Below are 19,372 nucleotides of genomic sequence, written 5' to 3'. Positions count from 1 at the left end.
GTGCTAAGATATAGTTAACAACCATTTGAAAGAATAGAATGTTCTCTTATAAGGTGGGGTGGGAAATAAGAGAAAAAAGTCTTCTGATATCTGGGACCAGAAAATGTGGATGCATATTTCTATGCCCATAGTAGCTCCTCTGCCAATTTTTGATTCCTTGTAAGGGCAAAAAGTAGTGCTTGTCTTGAGCCTATGTTTAATTTATTTGAGGTTGGGGAATAGCCCAGATACATTCTCTTGTTGGCAATTCCAACTTGTTTGTTTTATAGAGCTGAAGCAGGATGATTATTTCATTAGATAATGCTGACTTTAGTATTTTTTACTTTTGCACCTCTCTGTGGTTTAGAAAGTTTGAAAAGTGTGTATTACTGTGCAGTAGTGCTCTTAAATAAAAATAAAAATAACGCAAGGGCAGATTCCAATGCAAAATCAGAGGATGTGTGAGTCTGATATTCCCACTTACAGACTTTCTTTCTTATGTTTGTGACAACAAGGCTATACCTTCAAAATGTGAACCAACAGTAAGGGACTTTGGTGTTTCTAATCATAGCTTTCCTTGCTGTTTCACAGTCTTGCATTTTATTTAATCCGTTCTGGTTGTAGAACTCTCCTCATTTGCAATGGCTTTCCTGGTACTCACAAAAATTCCACCAAAACATAATAATGATGTCCAGTTCTTTGTTATGCTATGTGCACAAATATAAACAAATAAACACATGTATGTATGAATGAGAGTGGGCATGGAGGGGTGATTACCCTCCTGCAGCTGCATTTTGTATTTAGTCTGTAAGTTTATCACAGCGTACAAACAGGCCCACCTCACTAGAAATGAAGAGAGGAACATTACTTTATTAATACACTCTTGGAGAGTGGACCACAGGAGAACTAATTCTCACAAGGCTAAAGCCGTACACAACAAGAAATGCAAAATAAAACAACAAAACTAGATAAAAATCTATTGCAATGTGGGGCTTCAGTGTGGCATCAAGAATTTAAGGCTGAGGGCAAAATGAACAGGTGAAGAACTTCTGCTAATCCTAAAGTTGCTGTGACAGGATGGCTAGTTACTACATAGCACTCTTTAGACACATTCTAATACAGTAAAGATCATGTGGGGTGAATTGGAAATAATGCTTTAAAAAAAGAACTGTCAAAATGCAATGTGATGACTGGCTGTACCAAATTCACTCAGCCATTATTCAAGTCAGACAGTCTTTCTATTCTTACAGATTCATGCCTCACTCTTAATTTAACTATTAAGTGCTTATTCATTTGCCTGGTACAAAAACCAGGATTTAGTGCACACAAGAAAATAATGAATTAATACGCACACACACACACACCATACAAATACACACACACATCTAACATTCTGTTGCTACTTGAATTAGAAATGAACTGAATATGTTTGACAAACCTGAAGCCTTTATAGGTGGAAAAATTGAGGAACTGGCTAAGACACTCCTCTGACATCCACCCACCACAAACTATGAAGGGCTCTCTCTAGCATTAGCTTTGGAGAGCTTTTCTATACAATCAGATTCCCTTTATCAAACAGGTGTGGTAAACAAGCTGTGTTGTGGGAATGATTTGTGTCCATATGCTTCATGGAGACCACCTTATCCATCCTTTTTTCACACTACTCCATGTATGACAAATAGTTTGTCTCTTGTTTGGGACTGAACAGTTTTGGCAAATGAGATGATGAGTCTTGGGAATTCAGACCCACACAGCTGTGTTAAAATCAAACCCAGCCTGAGTGTGCTCTATTGTGTTGTGGATCTTCTTGACATAGTGTTTGGCCTTGGCCTTGTTTGTTTCTTTCTTTTGGCACCTTTCTGCTTTGTCATGAGTGTTTGATATATTCCCATGGACTGGGAAATAAAAGGTCCCCTTCTGTTTGTTTAATTTTTTGGGCCTTTTTAAGATTTCAGTCTCTTTGTCTTCCGTTGGCAACCAGCAAGGTTTCTCCTTGAGCAACCTGTCTCGGTCTGGCCGAACGCTCCTTAAGAACTTCTTGAAGATATTGGTTGTGAGGGAAAACTTTCTGTAGAACTCCTGAGACTTGCTGCTTGACAAGGATGTCTCATTCTTCTCTCCTTTTTTGTCTATCTCAGGCAAATCCAACCAGTTCCCAACCAAATCAGCAAAGATATTATCACCCAGAACCAAAGGCTGTCGATTCCTGCTTTGGGACATGAGTGACGAAGTCCAGTCATTGGTTTCATCAGAAAACTGGCACTCTCCACAGCCTGATTTACTATCAGAGAAGCTGCTTGTGTCTTGGGAAAACCAGCTCCTACTCATGTGCTCACTGGATGATTCAAGTGTCCTCGGTGAATGATACTCTGCAGTGCTCACTGTCGATGAAGGTCCACTGGCATAATAGTACTCCTCACTACCGATGCTGTTAAGGGATGATGCCATCTGCCCATGGCTACTGTCTGGCAAAGTAATGTGGTAAAGTGGGCTGGTGGATTGTGACACCTGAGTAGAGCACAAGGAGGATGAGGAACTGCAGCCATCCAAATAACTATTTCCCAGCAGTTTCTCACTCTGTCTGCTGGTTTCCCGCGTTGCCCTTGGCACCTCTTTATTGTTTTGACAATATTGATGGTGCCCAGTTCCTGAAACCTGGTTTGGGTTGCTTGAAATCTCCAGCTGCTCCAAAGCTGTCTGGACTTGGAGGAGTTTCAGCTCTTGCAGTGCACCCATCATGCTGTTCATCTGTTCATGCAGTCCATCCCCAACCTCCTTCATGGATAACTGTGAGAAGGGGAGAAATGATAATATCACATCAGTGCAAAAGAAGTGAAAACATATCTCACTGATATAGTTAAAAAAGAAAAAAAAAATAAGCTAGCTTATTTGTGACTTCCATAGGCCTAAATGTCATACATGACACTGATTTTTTTTCTAGATATAGAAAAATAAAGGGCGATCCAACCCAGCCCCCTGCCATGCAAGAATACACAATCAAAGCACTCCTGACAGATAGCCATCCAGCCTCAGTTTAAAAACCTCAAAAGAACTAGACTCCACCACAGTCTGAGGCACTGTTAAACAGCTCTTAATGTCAGGAAGTTCTTTCTAATGTTTACGTGGAATCCCTTTTCCTGTAGCTTGACTTGACTGCTCTGTACCCTAGTCTCTGGAACAACAGAAAACAAGCTTGCTACATCCTCAGTATAACAGCTATCATGTCACCTTTTAACCTTCTCTTCCCCAGGGTAAATATATCTAGTTCCCTAAGCCACTTCTCATAGGGCATGGTGTCCAGACCTTTTACCATTTTGGTCACCCTTCTCTGGACACACTCCAGCTTGTTTACATACCTCTTGAACAGCATTATTCAGAAATGGACACAGTATTGCAGGTGAGGTCTGACCAAACCAGAATACAGTGGTACTATTACTTCCCTTGATCCCTGTATTCCCATTGATTAATCATATGGGCTTTTTTAAGTTGTTGTATGTAGTACCTTACACTTCTCCCTGTTGAAATTAATTTTGTTAGTTTTGGCCCAGCTTTCTAATCTGCAAAGGTCATTTTGAATTCTGATAATGTCATCTGGGGTATTAGTTTGGTGTCATCTGCAAATCTGATAAGCATGCCCTCAGTTCTATCATCCAAGTCACACAAGTACTGTTAAAGATGTTGAACAGCACTGGGCCTAGGACAGAACCCTGTGGCACCCTCCTAGTCAATTCTCTCCAAGCTGAAGAGGAACCATTGATAAGCATCTTTTGGAAAGAAGACAACATCTTATCTTTTTCTGGTTATTTTTATGTGCTTGTGGGAGAGATTATAAGATTAAAACATATATCTGAAATACTAGTTTGTCATTTTTCCCACTGCAGGTTTTGATTTTATTTCTCATTTCAGGTGTTGATTTTATTAATCAGTTTCCACTTTCTATATGCTGTCCAATCAATCACATTTTAGTTCTACAAAGAAGCACCCATGAGGGCTATTCCAGATAACAAGTACATTTCTTATTTTCCATTTATTTTTCCACCACCCCACCCTTATAGATTCAGCAAACATTAATGGTTCCTTATAAAGAGTAGATGAAGTGATAAATCTGTCTATGGATGATATTACAGGTTGAGTATCCTGTATTCAAAATGCTTGAGACTGGAAGTGTTCCAGCTTTTGAATTTTTTCATATTTTCAAATATTTGCACATACATAATCAAATATCTTGGAGATGGAATCCAAGTCTAAACATGAAATTCATTTATCTTTCAGGCTATCTTACACACATAGCCTGAATATTTTAAAAATATTTTTGTGTATGAAGCAACATTTATGTACACTGAACCATATGAAAGGAAAGATGTCACTATCTCAACAACCTATGAAAAAAGTATTGGGTTTTGGAGGGTTTTGGATTTTCAGATAAGGGATACTCAACCTGTACTGCAAAATTCCTGGTACACAGAAAGCTAGCATGTCAGGAATAAGGCTTGATCAGAATCATTCTCCCTGACATGATAGTTTTTGTATCTGCAAGGAATGCTTTTGTAGGGAGGAGCATTTAGTAATGTGGGCTCCCACCTGCAATCTGAAATGACAGTGTCCAGTTACTTATCACCCTATCAGCCATTTATCATAAGGAGGCCTTTAATTCAGATTTGAATCAAAGACATTTTGTTTAACAATCAAATGTCCAAAATATTCAGCCAGGATGGCCACTGGGGATTATAAGAGCTACAGTGCAACAAAGTAACTTTCTGAAGATTAGGTTTTAATATTGTAGTGCAAGTTAAGAAATGATACAAATGCACATATAAATTGTAAATTAAGGTAGTGATTATTATTTGAAAAGCACAAACAATTCCATCAATTTAAGAAGCAACAGCAGCAACAAAACCAACAGATTATTTTTGCTTCAGACCGGACCTATCATTAGCATGCTTTTCCCCCCATGTTACTTATGTGGCCATGACTTACATGGCCATGATAAACATGTCAGCTATTTTTCTCCAGCTTCTAAATTCTTCGCTCTGCCCTTTCCCTATAAATTTTCTCTTACAGAGGAACCAGATCTCGTTCCCAAAGTGGCATCAATAAAGCAAATGGGCCATACTTCCCAACAGCTGCCACTATTCACTCTCTCCTCTCTCAGCAGCAGGGCTGAAGGGAAAGATGGAACTCTTTGATGTGCTGAGGTTTGCTGCTGGGTTCACAAAGGCACTGAAGAAAGGGGTGAAGAAAGCCTGCATCTATATGTATGTTATCATATATTGTTCAAAAGCTCCCTGCAGTCTGTTTTTGGGGTCTTTCATTTAACAGCTGTCCCTTTAACACCTGTGTGTAGGCTGGCCATCACTTCAGCATGGATTAACTGCCCATCCTTTTGCTACATTAACTCAGCTGCCTGCCCTTCCCCATTTCCTTGGAAGCAGAGAACTGCAAGACCTTTTTGGATCAAAACAAACAAATGCTCTGCAGAAACAGGGTACAAAAACCATTCTGTGCATCCTATATAAGTGTGCCCCCTCCAGCAGAATTAAAGTTAAGAACTGGACCACAGAGAAACAGTTGAAGCAGAAGCAAGAACTCACTCAGCCTACTAGAATGGGACTAAATGCATGCTTCCCTAATTTCTCCTTGCATTTTACAAGTCGCGCTTCTCACTTAGGCTGGATCTGTACTGCTGAAATAACCTGGTTTGACACTGCTTTACTTGGCCTGGCTCAAGGCTGTGGAATTCTGGAAATGGTAGTTTGTTGTGGCCCCAGAGTGTCACAACAAACTACCATTTCCAGAACTCCACAACCTTGAGCCAAGCCAAGTAAAGCAGTTTCAAACTAAGTTATTCCAGCAATGCCCCAATCCAGCCCTAGTCTGCTGTCACAGCCAAAGAAAGCTATATCAACCCTTTGCAGAAGCAACAGCCATATTCTTACAAGAGCATAGCTTGTCCATTTTCCCTGTCCCCAACTGCCCAGAGCCCCATCTGTCCCTCTAAGCCTCAGAGAAAACTATCCCCTTACCTCTTTCCAGATTTGCCGAACTGCCTCTTGTCTTAACATTTTTTGCCTCATTAATGGAATCCCCCTTTTATCAGGAGCTTTGCAAAGCTAGCTTTGGGAACAGCCTGGATCCCCATTGGATACTTTCCATCAAATCCCCTCACAGGCCAAGTGGTGTAATCGAGCAATGATGAGTGACAAGGCTCCTCCAGTAATGACTAGGGCTGATAGGGAAAGTCAGCATATGCTGGATAGCTGTGCTGTTCACTTCATTGATTCAATTAACTCCCATTTTGGGGAGGGAGAGGAGCAGAAAGGAGAGAGTATCATCAGAAAGCCAGCCTCATGTGACAAGGATCTATTAGGAATTATTAATATTTCAGAGGCACTCATTTCCAGCTTTGTCTCAAGAGTGAGATTATAACAAAGAAACAAAATGTTAAGAATCTAGTGCAGTAGTCCAGATTTAGCACTCTTACCACTATGGCCTGTGTTTAATTCTCTGTCAAGGGAAATGCCTATCCCTTCATTTTTATTTTTTATAAAGGCACAATATATGTTTTGCATTATATGCCCCTAGATGTTGTTCTTGTTGTGTGCAAGTCATTTCTGACTTATAACAACCCTAAGGTGTACCTATCACAGGGTTTTCTTGGCAGAATTTGTTCAGAGGGGCTTTGCCATTGCCTTCCACTGAAGCTGAGAGAGTGTGACTTGCCTAAGGCCATCCAGTGGTTTCCATGACCAAATAGTGATTTTGCCTTTGGCTGAATTATTCCTGAATTACTCCTTTTAATGCTGGTTGTGTCCAGAGATTTGAAAAGTTAATTTTTGGACTACAATTTCAGAATCCCCAGCTAGTAAAATGTGAATGTAAAGCTGAGCTCAAAGAGATCAATGAATGTTGCAAATATTTTTGCATCCTCTTCCTGTATATGCTACCCTACTGCACAAAAGGATATGAAAATGTTTGGAAAGGGGGACCATATCTCACTTTCAGGGAAACTGGGCTGATGTGTGGTATATTTGCTTCTATTTTATCATATTCCCCATACCACTTTACAAGGAGAGTAAACCATTCGTTTCATTTGCTCAATGAGGCTGCTGAGTGACTACCTCCTATAGAGATATCATCACATTCATGCTCATCTTGCAAAGGAGACTGGGAAAAAATAATCAGTGCCAAGGTACTAAGAGAAAGCGATACAAGAAGGACATTAAATAGTAATGAAAAAGGTACCACTTAGCATTTTCAAGGGGGACTGAACCTCTTGAAAGTACTCATTCTATTCTGAACATTTTGGAGAGCATAAACCATGAGCATTACAAAACAGAGATACAGTAGTTTGGATGTACTTCCAAGCCCTGAAGTAAAATGCAGGGGTGTGCAGCTGCATTCATATGCTGTGGATGGTCTTGCCCTAGGCAACTGGTTGGTCAATGTGTGCACAGAATTTGCCCCAGCATGATTTTTCTGTTCTTATAACCTATCAAGCAATCATTTACTGGCTTTCCCCATATTTCAATTGATTCTGCAAACTTTCCATGCTGGCTGTTGAAGATGGGGCAAAACTGATCCTCCTAATGCAACCTGAGAACAATGCTATGTAATATTGAGATGCAATGTGTCCCATGCTATTTGGTTAAGCAGCCAGTTAACAATATACTCAGCCATGAATCCCACTATATTCAAGCACACCTACTCCTAATAAGTTTGTATAAAATTGTAGTCATGCATGATTTTTTTTCCTCAGACATCTATGTTCAGCAGGACTGAATCTCTAGAGCAGGGGTTCCCAACCTTTTTGACTCAAGGAGCCCTTTTTTCTATGGCAGAGTCCCTAAGAGGTTTACCTTATGTCTTACAGTATAAGAATATATTCAGGATAAGAATATATTCTTATCTTTAATTTCATTCAATTTTAATTTCCTTCATTTTCCTGGAGCGGCCGTGGAACACCTGGGAAGTGCACAGTTGGGAACCACTGGAGCACAGGTTGGCAACCACTGCTCTAGAGTAAGCATTACTGTAGCCTTAATCAAGCTTTCAATGCAATCTTTGAATTTATGGTGGCTTATTATATAATCTCAAATTTAGATTGCACTTCAACATAAAAAAAACAATAACTCTCAGACACAGAACCAGCAGGATGCTGCTAGAGAGGCACTCAGCAAAAATTATGCAAGGGTTGTTACATAAGCTACCCCGCAGCAAGATGTCCAAAGGCACTAGATCTTGTGTTTTCCACTTACAGGGAGAGCATGCTGTGAAATCAACTAAATATCACAAGACGTTGCAAGGGAGATCAAACAATAGCTAATTAAAAGCATGTCTTACTTCTCATTAGACACTTTTCATCACCTAACTCTAGGACTAATTGCTTCCAGCTGATAAAATGAGACTTTGATAGTGTTATCAGTCTGAATATAAATAAATAAATAAATAAATAAATAAATAAATAAATAAATATTTTTATTCTGCCTCTTCCAAGGATCGAAGTGGCATACAATAACAACATACAACACAGTAAAATACATCCCATTACCTCTTCATAAAATAATCCACATAATTCATCCAATAAAATTGTAAATACAATTAAAATTATTAAACATTACACATTAACCTTAAAACATTAAAACATTAAAACCAACAGAACAGAACATCATGGGCAGTCTTTGGGGCAGTCCGTATCACTAGGTTGGGTTAGTTAATCAGGGAAGGCCCATCAGAAGAGATCCGATTGACAGCCTTTTGAAAGCTGTCAAGATTCGTAATTTGTCGGATCTCTTCTGACAGGCCGTTCCATAATTTAGGAGCGGTAGATGAAAAGGCCCTCTGGGTAACTGCAGCCAATCTGGTCTTCATTGGCTGTAATAAGTTTTCCCAGAAAACCTAAGCGTGTGAGGTGGATTATATGGAAGGAGACATTTCCGTAAGTAGGCTGGACCCAATACCTTGTACTGTGATGAAACTAATGGGTAGTCATTGGAGAGATTTTAAAATCAGTGTTATATGGTCACCTCTAGATTTCCCGGTGAATGATTCCATGGTGTTTTCAGGCAAATAGGTATAGAATTTACTTTGTTGAGCTAAAAACTCCCGAAATCCTGCAGCCATCATGGTCGATGGGAAATGTAGTCCCCAAAGTCACTCTTCCAAGCTCTGGGCTTTCAGGACCCTGTGGACAAGTCAATCTCCATGGGTTTTTTTCTTTGAGTGGGTGTATCTCCTTCATCTCACACTTCCCACTGTGTGTCTGAAGAGTTTGGGGTTCATAGCTGGCATACTCTTGGATATTCCCCACTTAAATAGACCCTTCAATTGATTGTTGAAGGGTGAGTCAACATAAACGTAAAACGTAAAGTCTTTTTGTATTGTTCTGTGTTCTATCTAATCACCATTGCTTGGCAGAAGAAGATCAGTAGTAGATGGAATGCAGGCAGAAGCCACATAACTGAAAGCTCTGGGAAAGTGTTTGTGTTGCTCTAAACTTTAGAGTCTAAAGCGATGAGAAGAATCATAGCTCATGATTGCCTGGCTTATAGGAATGCACTGATGTTCCTTCTTATATGCACAGCAATAATAATAATAATATGTTTTATTTATAGACCGCTATTCCGCGATGATCATAGCGGTGTACAGTAAAATCGTTAATACAATAAAAATACAGTTAAAGGAGGGAGAAGTCTCATCCTTCAGGCAGTCCAAGATGTTGCTGGTCTGCCTGCTGGCTCCCTCTGAGGCCGAGATGACAGTTGAGGAGGGAGGGGCCTCTTCCTTCAGGCAGTCCAAGATGTTGCTGGGTCTGCCTGATGGCTCCCTCTGAGGCCGAGATGACAGTTGAGGAGGGAGGGGCCTCTTCCTTCAGGCAGTCCAAGATGTTGCTGGGTCTGCCTGATGGCTCCCTCTGAGGCCGAGATGACAGTTGAGGAGGGAGGGGCCTCTTCCTTCAGGCAGTCCAAGATGTTGCTGGGTCTGCCTGATGACTCCCTCTGAGGCCGAGATGACAGTTGAGGAGGGAGGGGCCTCTTCCTTCAGGCAGTCCCTGATGTTGCTGGGTCTGCCTGATGGCTCCCTCTGAGGCCAAGATGACAGTTGAGGAGGGAGGGGCCTCTTCCTTCAGGCAGTCCCTGATGTTGCTGGGTCTGCCTGATGACTCCCTCTGAGGCCGAGATGACAGTTGAGGAGGGAGGGGCCTCTTCCTTCAGGCAGTCCCTGATGTTGCTGGGTCTGCCTGATGGCTCCCTCTGAGGCCGAGATGACAGTTGAGGAGGGAGGGGCCTCTTCCTTCAGGCAGTCCCTGATGTTGCTGGGTCTGCCTGATGACTCCCTCTGAGGCCGAGATGACAGTTGAGGAGGGAGGGGCCTCTTCCTTCAGGCAGTCCCTGATGTTGCTGGGTCTGCCTGATGGCTCCCTCTGAGGCCGAGATGACAGTTGAGGAGGGAGGGGCCTCTTCCTTCAGGCAGTCCCTGATGTTGCTGGGTCTGCCTGATGACTCCCTCTGAGGCCGAGATGACAGTTGAGGAGGGAGGGGCCTCTTCCTTCAGGCAGTCCCTGATGTTGCTGGGTCTGCCTGATGGCTCCCTCTGAGGCCGAGATGACAGTTGAGGAGGGAGGGGCCTCTTCCTTCAGGCAGTCCCTGATGTTGCTGGGTCTGCCTGATGACTCCCTCTGAGGCCGAGATGACAGTTGAGGAGGGAGGGGCCTCTTCCTTCAGGCAGTCCAAGATGTTGCTGGGTCTGCCTGATGGCTCCCTCTGAGGCCGAGATGACAGTTGAGGAGGGAGGGGCCTCTTCCTTCAGGCAGTCCAAGATGTTGCTGGGTCTGCCTGATGGCTCCCTCTGAGGCCGAGATGACAGTTGAGGAGGGAGGGGCCTCTTCCTTCAGGCAGTCCAAGATGTTGCTTGTGTATGATGATGCCTTAAAGTTGCCTGTCGACTTATGGTGACACCATGAATTTTTCAGCATTTTCTTAGGCAAAGAATATGCTTAAGATGGATTTGCCAGTTCTTTCCTCTTTTACAGTACCTGATATTTGTTGGTAGTCTCCCATCCAAGACTGCCAGGTTAGGCCTAGAAAAATATGGTTTCCATTAAAGGAGAGATAGAGATAGTGATTATAATGACTCCTTCTGCACACAGGCAGGTGAAGAGAGCTGGTCAGTTGGATACACTGGTAAGCGATCCCTGCTGTGTTGGAAGCCTTAATGATATATTTGAGAAATATATCAGAAAAATTATATCTTCAGAGAAACCAACAAGTTTAGTTTATAAATGCTTGCTGAAAAGCACTAGATTTGAGTTAATAAAGTTAGAAAGGAGTGCAAATCAACCAAAGATAAATTGCCCTTCACTATCTAAAATTTCTTTAGACCTAAAAGTATGCCTCGTCCAGCAGAAAAAGAACAGAAAATAAAGATGTTTCAAGTGTCCTGGACACCAGTATACCTGTTAAGAAAGAAACTACTTCAGCTAAATGTTCGAAACATAATACAGATAATTCTCTGTGGCATGTTATATAGATGCGTTCAGTGTTTACTCCTTTTTGGTTGGATGCATTAATTGTGTATTGGAAATTAATTATGCATTAATGAATGTATTAATTATATATTAGAGGAATGAAGTAATTAATGTATTAACTATATATTCACCCAGGTTGGTTCCTGGGTTGGTGTGGGAATGAGCAGGTGTTTACATACCCATCCCTGCACTGACTTGGGACTAGAACAGGCATGTGCTCCTTACCATGCTATGCTGTCACTTCGACTGAGAGGCACACCTAGGGTTGCCATAACTCCGGACCTCCAAAACGGGAAAAATGTAGGACAAAATTTTCAAATGTAGGACACAGAAAATGTGTCCTACATTTGAAAATTTTGTCCTACATTTTCCCGCAGAGGGGAGCGGAGGCCAAGCGGTGAGGGAAAGCCTCCACTTAAGGAGGCTTTCCCTCCCCGCCTGGGCGCCGGACCTCGCTGCGATCGGAGGCCGCGGAGGAAGGGCCAGCTGGGGTTTGCCTGAGTTTCCAGGAAACTCAGTACGGGCCAAAAGGTCCAGGTTCCCCCCAGCCTTGTGTCATCAAGTTCAAACAATGCAGGCCAAATCCTCAAGGAGAACCTGGGCTTTTGGGGCTTTGTGGACAACCCCACTGTTACTTTTGCTTATACTCCAAAACTGGGAACATAAACTTTCACCCTTTATTGTTCCATGGTCAGAAAAAATCACTGCTTATGGTATGCATTAACGTGTGTTTATAGATGCCAGCTTCCAAGAAAATGTATTTTAGGAAATATTGGTAGTTTATGTTAATGTATAAGCCTAGCCTTGTCCATATTCTATTCCTTTCCTGACTCTTTTTCTCTTTTCTTTTTAATTCTTATACTAGGAAATCTAGTAAAAAAAATCCAGTTAATGAAAAAGTACTAGTAAACCCTAGGTTCAACTACTCAGCCATGAAACTCAATGGCCTAACTTTGAAATCATTTTAAAACAGTCTAAAACTACTGAAACCATTAAAAACAACTTAATCACATCAACAAAATAAATCACATAAATCAAAAGATTAAAAACCAAGTCCTAATCTCACTAAATCCCCAATGCTTGGGTGATCCAATCCCAAGAGAAAGGCAGGGTATAAATTCAATAAACAGACAAGCAAACAAACAACTTGGCACCAAAACATAGGAATGCTAATGCCAGTCAGGACTCCAAATAGAGGGCATTCCAAAGGCACTACAACAGAAAACCCTTCACCATGTCTCCTTGTGCTGAGTTGTTCCCAGTAATAGGACACAGAGAAGAAAGACCAAGAAGTTTTTAATGACTGGACATGTGTGTGTTTCTGCGGTATATATTGTCTCCCCCAATCAACTTCTCTAACTCAGACCTAAAAATAGAGGTCATATTTAATTGAAGAACTGTCATTTTTTATTTAGGTTAGGCTTATCTAAACAGACACAATCTTTACATAATGTACACTGGAGGCAAAGTTCCCCTGAAGCTGACTGATACTTATGTATAATGGCATCTCCTGAACATGTTATCATTTTAGTTCACTATAGAAACTACTATCTCCTCTGAAAATCTGTACATGGAAAACATATCACCACTGTATTTTACATACTGGAAGTGTGTTTCACATATTATTATTATTATTATTATTATTATTATTATTATTATTATTAACCTTTATTTATGAAGCGCTGTAAATTTACACAGCGCTGTACATGCAATCTTTTTAGTTAGACGGTTCCAGCCCTCGGGCTTACAGTCTAAAAAGACATGACACAGAAGGAGAAGGGAGTGGTGGAGGGAAAGGGTAAGAGGTCCAGCAGTTCCTCTCTACCTCCAAGGCCTGGACCAAGGCAGATGGACTGGAGGGAGGGCTTGGCTTCATAATGGATGGTTAATCATTTTCCAGGGAAAATACATACTCTCAAGTAGGACAATGCATATACAGTACATAGCAATACAGGAAATGGTTTGATAAACAGGCACCAAAAGAACATCAAATAGTAAGCGACAATTATGCAATGCCTGGGAAGGCTTCTCTGAACAGGATGGTTTTCAACTCCATTTTGAAGCTGGTTAAAGAAGTGATGGCTCTTGCTTGTGGGGGAAGACGGTTCCAGGAGTGAGGGGCAGCAAGTGAAAAGGGGCGAATCCGGGATGGGGCAGAGGAAATCCTGGGCTGAGACAGCAGCCCTTGACTACCAGAACGGAGGGCCCTAGTTGGAAGGTGAGGAGAAAGAAGGTCTGATAAGTAAGGAGGGGCCAGTCCGTGGAGGGCTTTAAATGTCGACAGCAGGAGCTTATACTGAATGCGGAAAGGGAGGGGGAGCCAGTGAAGGGATGCCAACACAGGAGAGATGTGGTCAGAGTGGTGGGTGGAACTGATAATGCATGCAGCTGAATGCTGGACAGAGATTAAAGGACGGAGGTGAGAAAGAGGAAGCCCAGCCAGGAGGATGTTACAGTAATCAAGTTGTGAGATCACTAGGGCATGGACCAGGATCTTGGCAGTAGAGGCGGAGAGATATGGTCGGATTTTGGCAATATTGTACAAAAAGAATCTACAAGCCTTGGCTGTGGTCTGGATCTAAGGGATACACGACAGAGAAGAATCAAAGATAAAAATGTATATTTCACATACATTTCTCAGTGGAAGAAAACACAGCGATAAAAGAAAATAAACAAAATAGTTCTAAAATAGTTCTTCCTGGCACAACTGAAATGGGCTCTTTCACGCTGCACAATTACAGCATTATGAATCCAATTGCCATTGCAACATTCTATGGCATACTGGGATTTGTAGTTTGGTGCCGAACTATTGACCTCTGAAAGAAAATTCTGAATCCCCTCCCTAAACTGTAAATCCAAGGATTCCATAAAGTGGAACAAGATTAAAAGAAAGCAGGATTATAGTGTAGCATGAAAGGACAATTCACATCATTCCCCATCTGTATGGCTATTGGTTGGGGGTGATGAGGATTGTAGTCCAATACATCTGGAGGACAGTGGGTTGGGGAAGGATGGTCTATGTCTTTGCTACTTTATATGTACCCCTGGACTGATCTAGTCCATAATACATGTTTTATAAATTGCCAAAGATCAGATCAGGGATATATAGGTGTTTTGACCTTTAAAGATATATAGGTTATTACACTTTTTGAATTGGAAAGGATGCATATGTAACACAGCAGCCCCACTTTTCAGATATCTTTTACTCAACAGTCAGTGATGTAGACTTGAGTCAACTGACTCATGATTGGATTTGAACTTGACTCGGCAATAAATGATGCACTAGACTTGTATATTTTTAGTGACCAGCTAACTCAGCAGCATCACTGACTGTTGAGTCAGTTCCCACAACAGATCAAAGGAGTCTTCTAAAGCTTCTGAAAAGCTTTAGAAGGATCCTTCTGCCTCAGGTCCGTTGCCTAAAACATTTGTTGTTCCTTTGCAAGAATTTTTAAACCTAACTCTATGCATGTCTTCTTGATTTCCTAGTTACTGAAACTGCCCCCCCAAAACACATCCCATAACGACCTCCTTTTTCCTATTAAAGTTCATTCCCAGACTTGAGACTCAACTTGAGACTTGAAGATAGAGACTTGAGGCTTAAATTGAGACTTGAATTGAGACTTGGAATAGAAGACATGAATGCATCACTGCCACTAGTAGGGAGGATATGGCTCCAAGTTTTCTGTCAACTCCGCCCAATGCTGGCACTATGCTAGCAGTTGTATTTTTACCAGGACCTTGGTAAGGAAAGGCAGCTGAAACTTGCTAGATTTGAGCAGCCTCTTTCTTTAATGCCTTACTGCGTTCATGTCTGCCTGTGGCCTACTCCCTCCTCCAACATCTGTGTATGGTGGATGGGAGAAAAGAGCATCAACCAGGCTTTGGAAACAAGTGGGCCCATCTTGAGCCTTTTGTTGATGCTAAGAACTGTGTCAAAGCACTTGCCACATTCAGTTCCCACTTCCTAGAAGCATCCTAGGAATCAGTCCAAGCCTGGCTTAAAGATAATCATCTATGGGAAGGGAAAGCCAAGTCCATGAAATTGCCAACCAACAGTTAGCAGACTGAGCAGGTATTATTATTTCTAATTACAGTAATTATTTTTAAACACATTTCTTTGACTACGCAAATCTGTTTTCATGTCCTCTTTTTTTGGCAGTGCTTAAGTGGCCAGTCTAATAAATCTTAATATATTTGTAGTGTATTATGTGAAATTATCTTTCAGGCAGCAATTATTTTAACATACACATTTTATACTATAATATGAATTTCTTATAAACAGATATATATAATGATGTCATATTTATATTACTTATTTAACTTATCAGTTAGTAAGTATTTTTCAGATGGCTTTTTGCCTGTTGTCAGCTCTACTATTCCAGTGTTCAGCGAGATACCATAATAGGGAGGCACACATATTTATAGAAAGCCATTTGGGAAAACTTTAGCCCTGATCTGCTTGCAGCTCATGCTTGGAAGTAAATGATGGTAAGACCTCTTCAAATTACCTCTGGTTTTTAACAAATGGTTTTATGAATTGTAGTATTTTTATTGTTTGATTATTTTTATCCTTTTAAACACATCCTTGGTACATTAAAAATGAAAAAGAGTATATAAGTGTAGGAATAAACAAACAAATAGGTTATGGTTCCAGTTCTGAATATACAAACAAGCTTTAGGTTGAAATGAGTTCAGACTAGTTTTGAAAATTTGTAGATACAAGTTGAGTCTCTTGTTATCCAAAATGCTCGGGACCAGAAGTGTTTGTCATTTTGGATTTTTTTTAAAAAAAATTGGAATACCTATATTTGCATATAAGTACATAATCAAGATATCTTGGAGATAGGACCCAAGTCTAAACACAAACTTCATATATTGTTATTGCTGCTGTTGTTATTATTTTATATCCTGCTTTTCTACCAATATAGGGACTCATATACATGCTTCAAATACACATTATACTCATAGCATGAAGGTAGTTTTATATAATATTTTTAAATAATTTTAGGCCTGATTCAACATTTGTGTACACTGAACCATCAGAAAAATGTTTCATTTTTTTTTTAATATTTCGGACTTTGGATAAGGGAGGCTAAACCTGCATGTGGTTGTTTGTGAACTGCAAAGTGAATTATCTGTTTAAAATTTTAAATGGTGGGTACTTAAAATCAAATGAAACATGCTATACATATTTCACTTGCTTTTAAGTAGCCACAGGTACAATCATGAAAAAATGCAATGTATTGTATAGTGTTTTTCAGATTTTAGCAATTAATTGTGATTTTATGCAATGTAACAAGATGCAAGGTCACCTGATGCCAAAGAAGCAGAAAAGCGAGAACTTAAGAGAGCTTGCATGATGAATAATAATATAGGGGAGAAACATCCTAAACTGTGTGTCTCTTCATTTGTCTTTTCTTATCTTTTTCAAACATTTCAGGGTTCTCTAAATAAGTAGATAAAGACATTCATCTCAGTGTTGTACCTCTAAAACCTTATCTCGCAAATCATTTATCTCTACAAGATCTGGAGCTCAACTTCTAGAATGTATTTCCCTATAATTCAGTGCCATGTAGTCTTCTGGGATCAAACTTGTTTTTGTTTTAGTTCATCATCACATCTGTGCTGCCTATGACTGTGATAATATTTTGGTACAGACCAGGGGGAAAGAGTGATAACATAGTCCAACTGAATGAGAAGTCAGAAGAAGCTTCTCATAATTGGAAGGAAGACAGATGTCCAGCCCTTGGGTGAACAGAGGTGTTGCGAGAGGAAGTTATTGTTCAGTGAAACCCTGGGAACAGGAAAGAGGGGATTGCTACAGCAGCTGTTAATAAGGAAGAGGAGGAAACAGAATCCCCAATGAACAATATTTAGATTAGTCAAAGAGGATACTATGATCGGCGTTTCTTTTTCAGAAATGAAATTACATCAGTACCACTGAGGAGTTTATTCAGTGGTGGGAAAGATGTATGGTTGTAGTTATGAACCCCTGGTGTTCATACTGAAGGACATCTTTCACTGAAGAAGTTACAATACTGTAATTTTTAAACCCCAACCCAAGACAAAATTAATAATCCACTGAGGTGTTCTTCAGTTCAAGCCCTTATAAAGTGAAATAGACCATTTCAGAAGAACATGTAAGAGTGGTCCCTTGAGAGCTAGACCTACTCAACACAACAATGATTATTATCACACAGGAGAGGATGGACAAAACATGCCAGTCACCTAAGAATGGTGACTTTATGCAATTGTGCAGTTATGGGAATAAAATTGAAAAATTTCCCTCTATGACACTCCAGGCCCCTGGGCAGCTATCAACGTGACATATATAAATAAACCAAAGAGCTATAAAGACGTTACACTGCTTCATTTTAGACAACTTCTCCCTAAAAATGCCTGAGGTATGCAAATGTGTCCCTAGTTAGGTTGCTTGCTAGTTGCAGTTAATAAAGAAAATCAAATGTACATATGAGTTTATGTCTAACACTTCTTATGTGAAACAGATATCCAAATCACCCCAATTTGTCAGTTCTTTCCCAACAAATGACCACACTAGCAATAACAATAGCAAGTACATTTCTATACTGCTTATCAGTGCACTTAAGCACTCCCTAAGCTGTTTACAAAGTGTAAGCTAATTGCCCCCAACAATCTGGGTAATCATTTTAGTGACCTCGGAAGGATGCAAGCCTGAGTCGGGCTTGAGCCCTTTTGTTCACACGCAGCCTTATGGTTTGTGAGTGAGTGGCTGCAGTAACAGGCATTTAACCACTGCACCACCAGGGCTCCTTGCTGCCAGGGCTCCTAAAAGCTCAAGTTTTCATACTATTATACAGGTTGAGTTTCCCTTATCTGGAATTTCAAATCTAAAATATTCCAAATTGTCTGCATGGGTTGCTGAGACAGAGACACTTTTCCTTTTTGATGGTTCAGTGTTCACAAACTTTGTTTCATGCACAAAAGATTTAAAATATTGTGCATAAAATTACCTTCTGGCTATGTGTATAAGGTGTACACAAAACATTGATGAATGTAATGTTTAGACTTGGGTCCAATCTCCAGGATATCTTAGTATGTATGTGCAAATATTCTAAAACTTGAAAAACTCCCAAATCCAAAACACCTTTAGTCCCAAGCATTTCCTGAAAAATCAGACTGTTCAGACTGAGGGCATCAGGAGAATTCTTAACCAGAATTCAGAACTTGGAAAGACTGCTTTTTGAACTGCAGCTTTCTCCCTTTCCAGCAACATGCTGTAGTCCCATACCCTGCAACATTTCATAGATGAGAACTGAAACACATGTGGCCAAGCAACACTGGAGTAAAGTCAAGATAGCAAAGGATATGAATGGAAAAAACACACAATCGAAGAGGCTGCAGCAGTTTGTTTTTGCTTGAGCCTACTGGGAAAGACAAGATTCTGCCTCCTCTTCTTCACACCTCCATGAAGTATTGAGTGAAAACCAGTTTTGCACGTTGAACTTAGTTTGAAGCAAGTTGAAGAAAAGAGGGGGGGGGGAGGCAGAAGGCGGAGAAACAAGATCATGTCAAAAGCAGCTAAAAAACAGTGGCAAAACAGATCAGGACTGTTTTTTCCCAAACAGGGACAGTTGGAGGGTATGTAATCCCAACTCCTTCAGTAATGTTTCTGGGCTTGGGATCAGCTGGTGAAGTTGCATCTCCCTGTACAACCTGTCTCAGATTAAGGGTCTACTATTGGATTTTGTCCTCAAGTCAACCTTTTAGGAAAACAACCTTACCTTGCTGACCAGTTTGGTATGTTAATTTAAGAAATTTCATGACATTTCTAGCACTTGGTTTCTTAGGTATATTATTTTATAATAGTTTCTTGTAATATATGAT

The 19,372-nt window shown here is 40.6% G+C and overlaps 1 protein-coding gene across 2 annotated transcripts in view; it reads right to left on the bottom strand.

Moving 5' to 3' along the window:
- Window positions 1–829: 829 nt before the first annotated feature.
- The window catches only part of INKA2 (inka box actin regulator 2), a 43,360-nt gene continuing 24,817 nt past the window's right edge, over window positions 830–19,372 (bottom strand). For both annotated transcript variants that reach the window (XM_089514411.1, XM_089514412.1), the window contains exon 2: window positions 830–2,766. In XM_089514411.1, coding sequence (XP_089370537.1) covers window positions 1,720–2,766 — 1,047 coding nt within the window. In that variant the 3' untranslated portion in view covers window positions 830–1,719. The remainder of the gene's footprint in view (window positions 2,767–19,372) is intronic.

This window comes from Sceloporus occidentalis, unplaced genomic scaffold (genome assembly GCF_023333645.1).
Source record: "Sceloporus occidentalis isolate IW3139 unplaced genomic scaffold, rSceOcc1.0.p SCAF_3, whole genome shotgun sequence".
Taxonomy (NCBI): Eukaryota; Metazoa; Chordata; class Lepidosauria; order Squamata; family Phrynosomatidae; genus Sceloporus; species Sceloporus occidentalis.
This window is presented reverse-complemented; position numbering and strand designations above follow the sequence as displayed.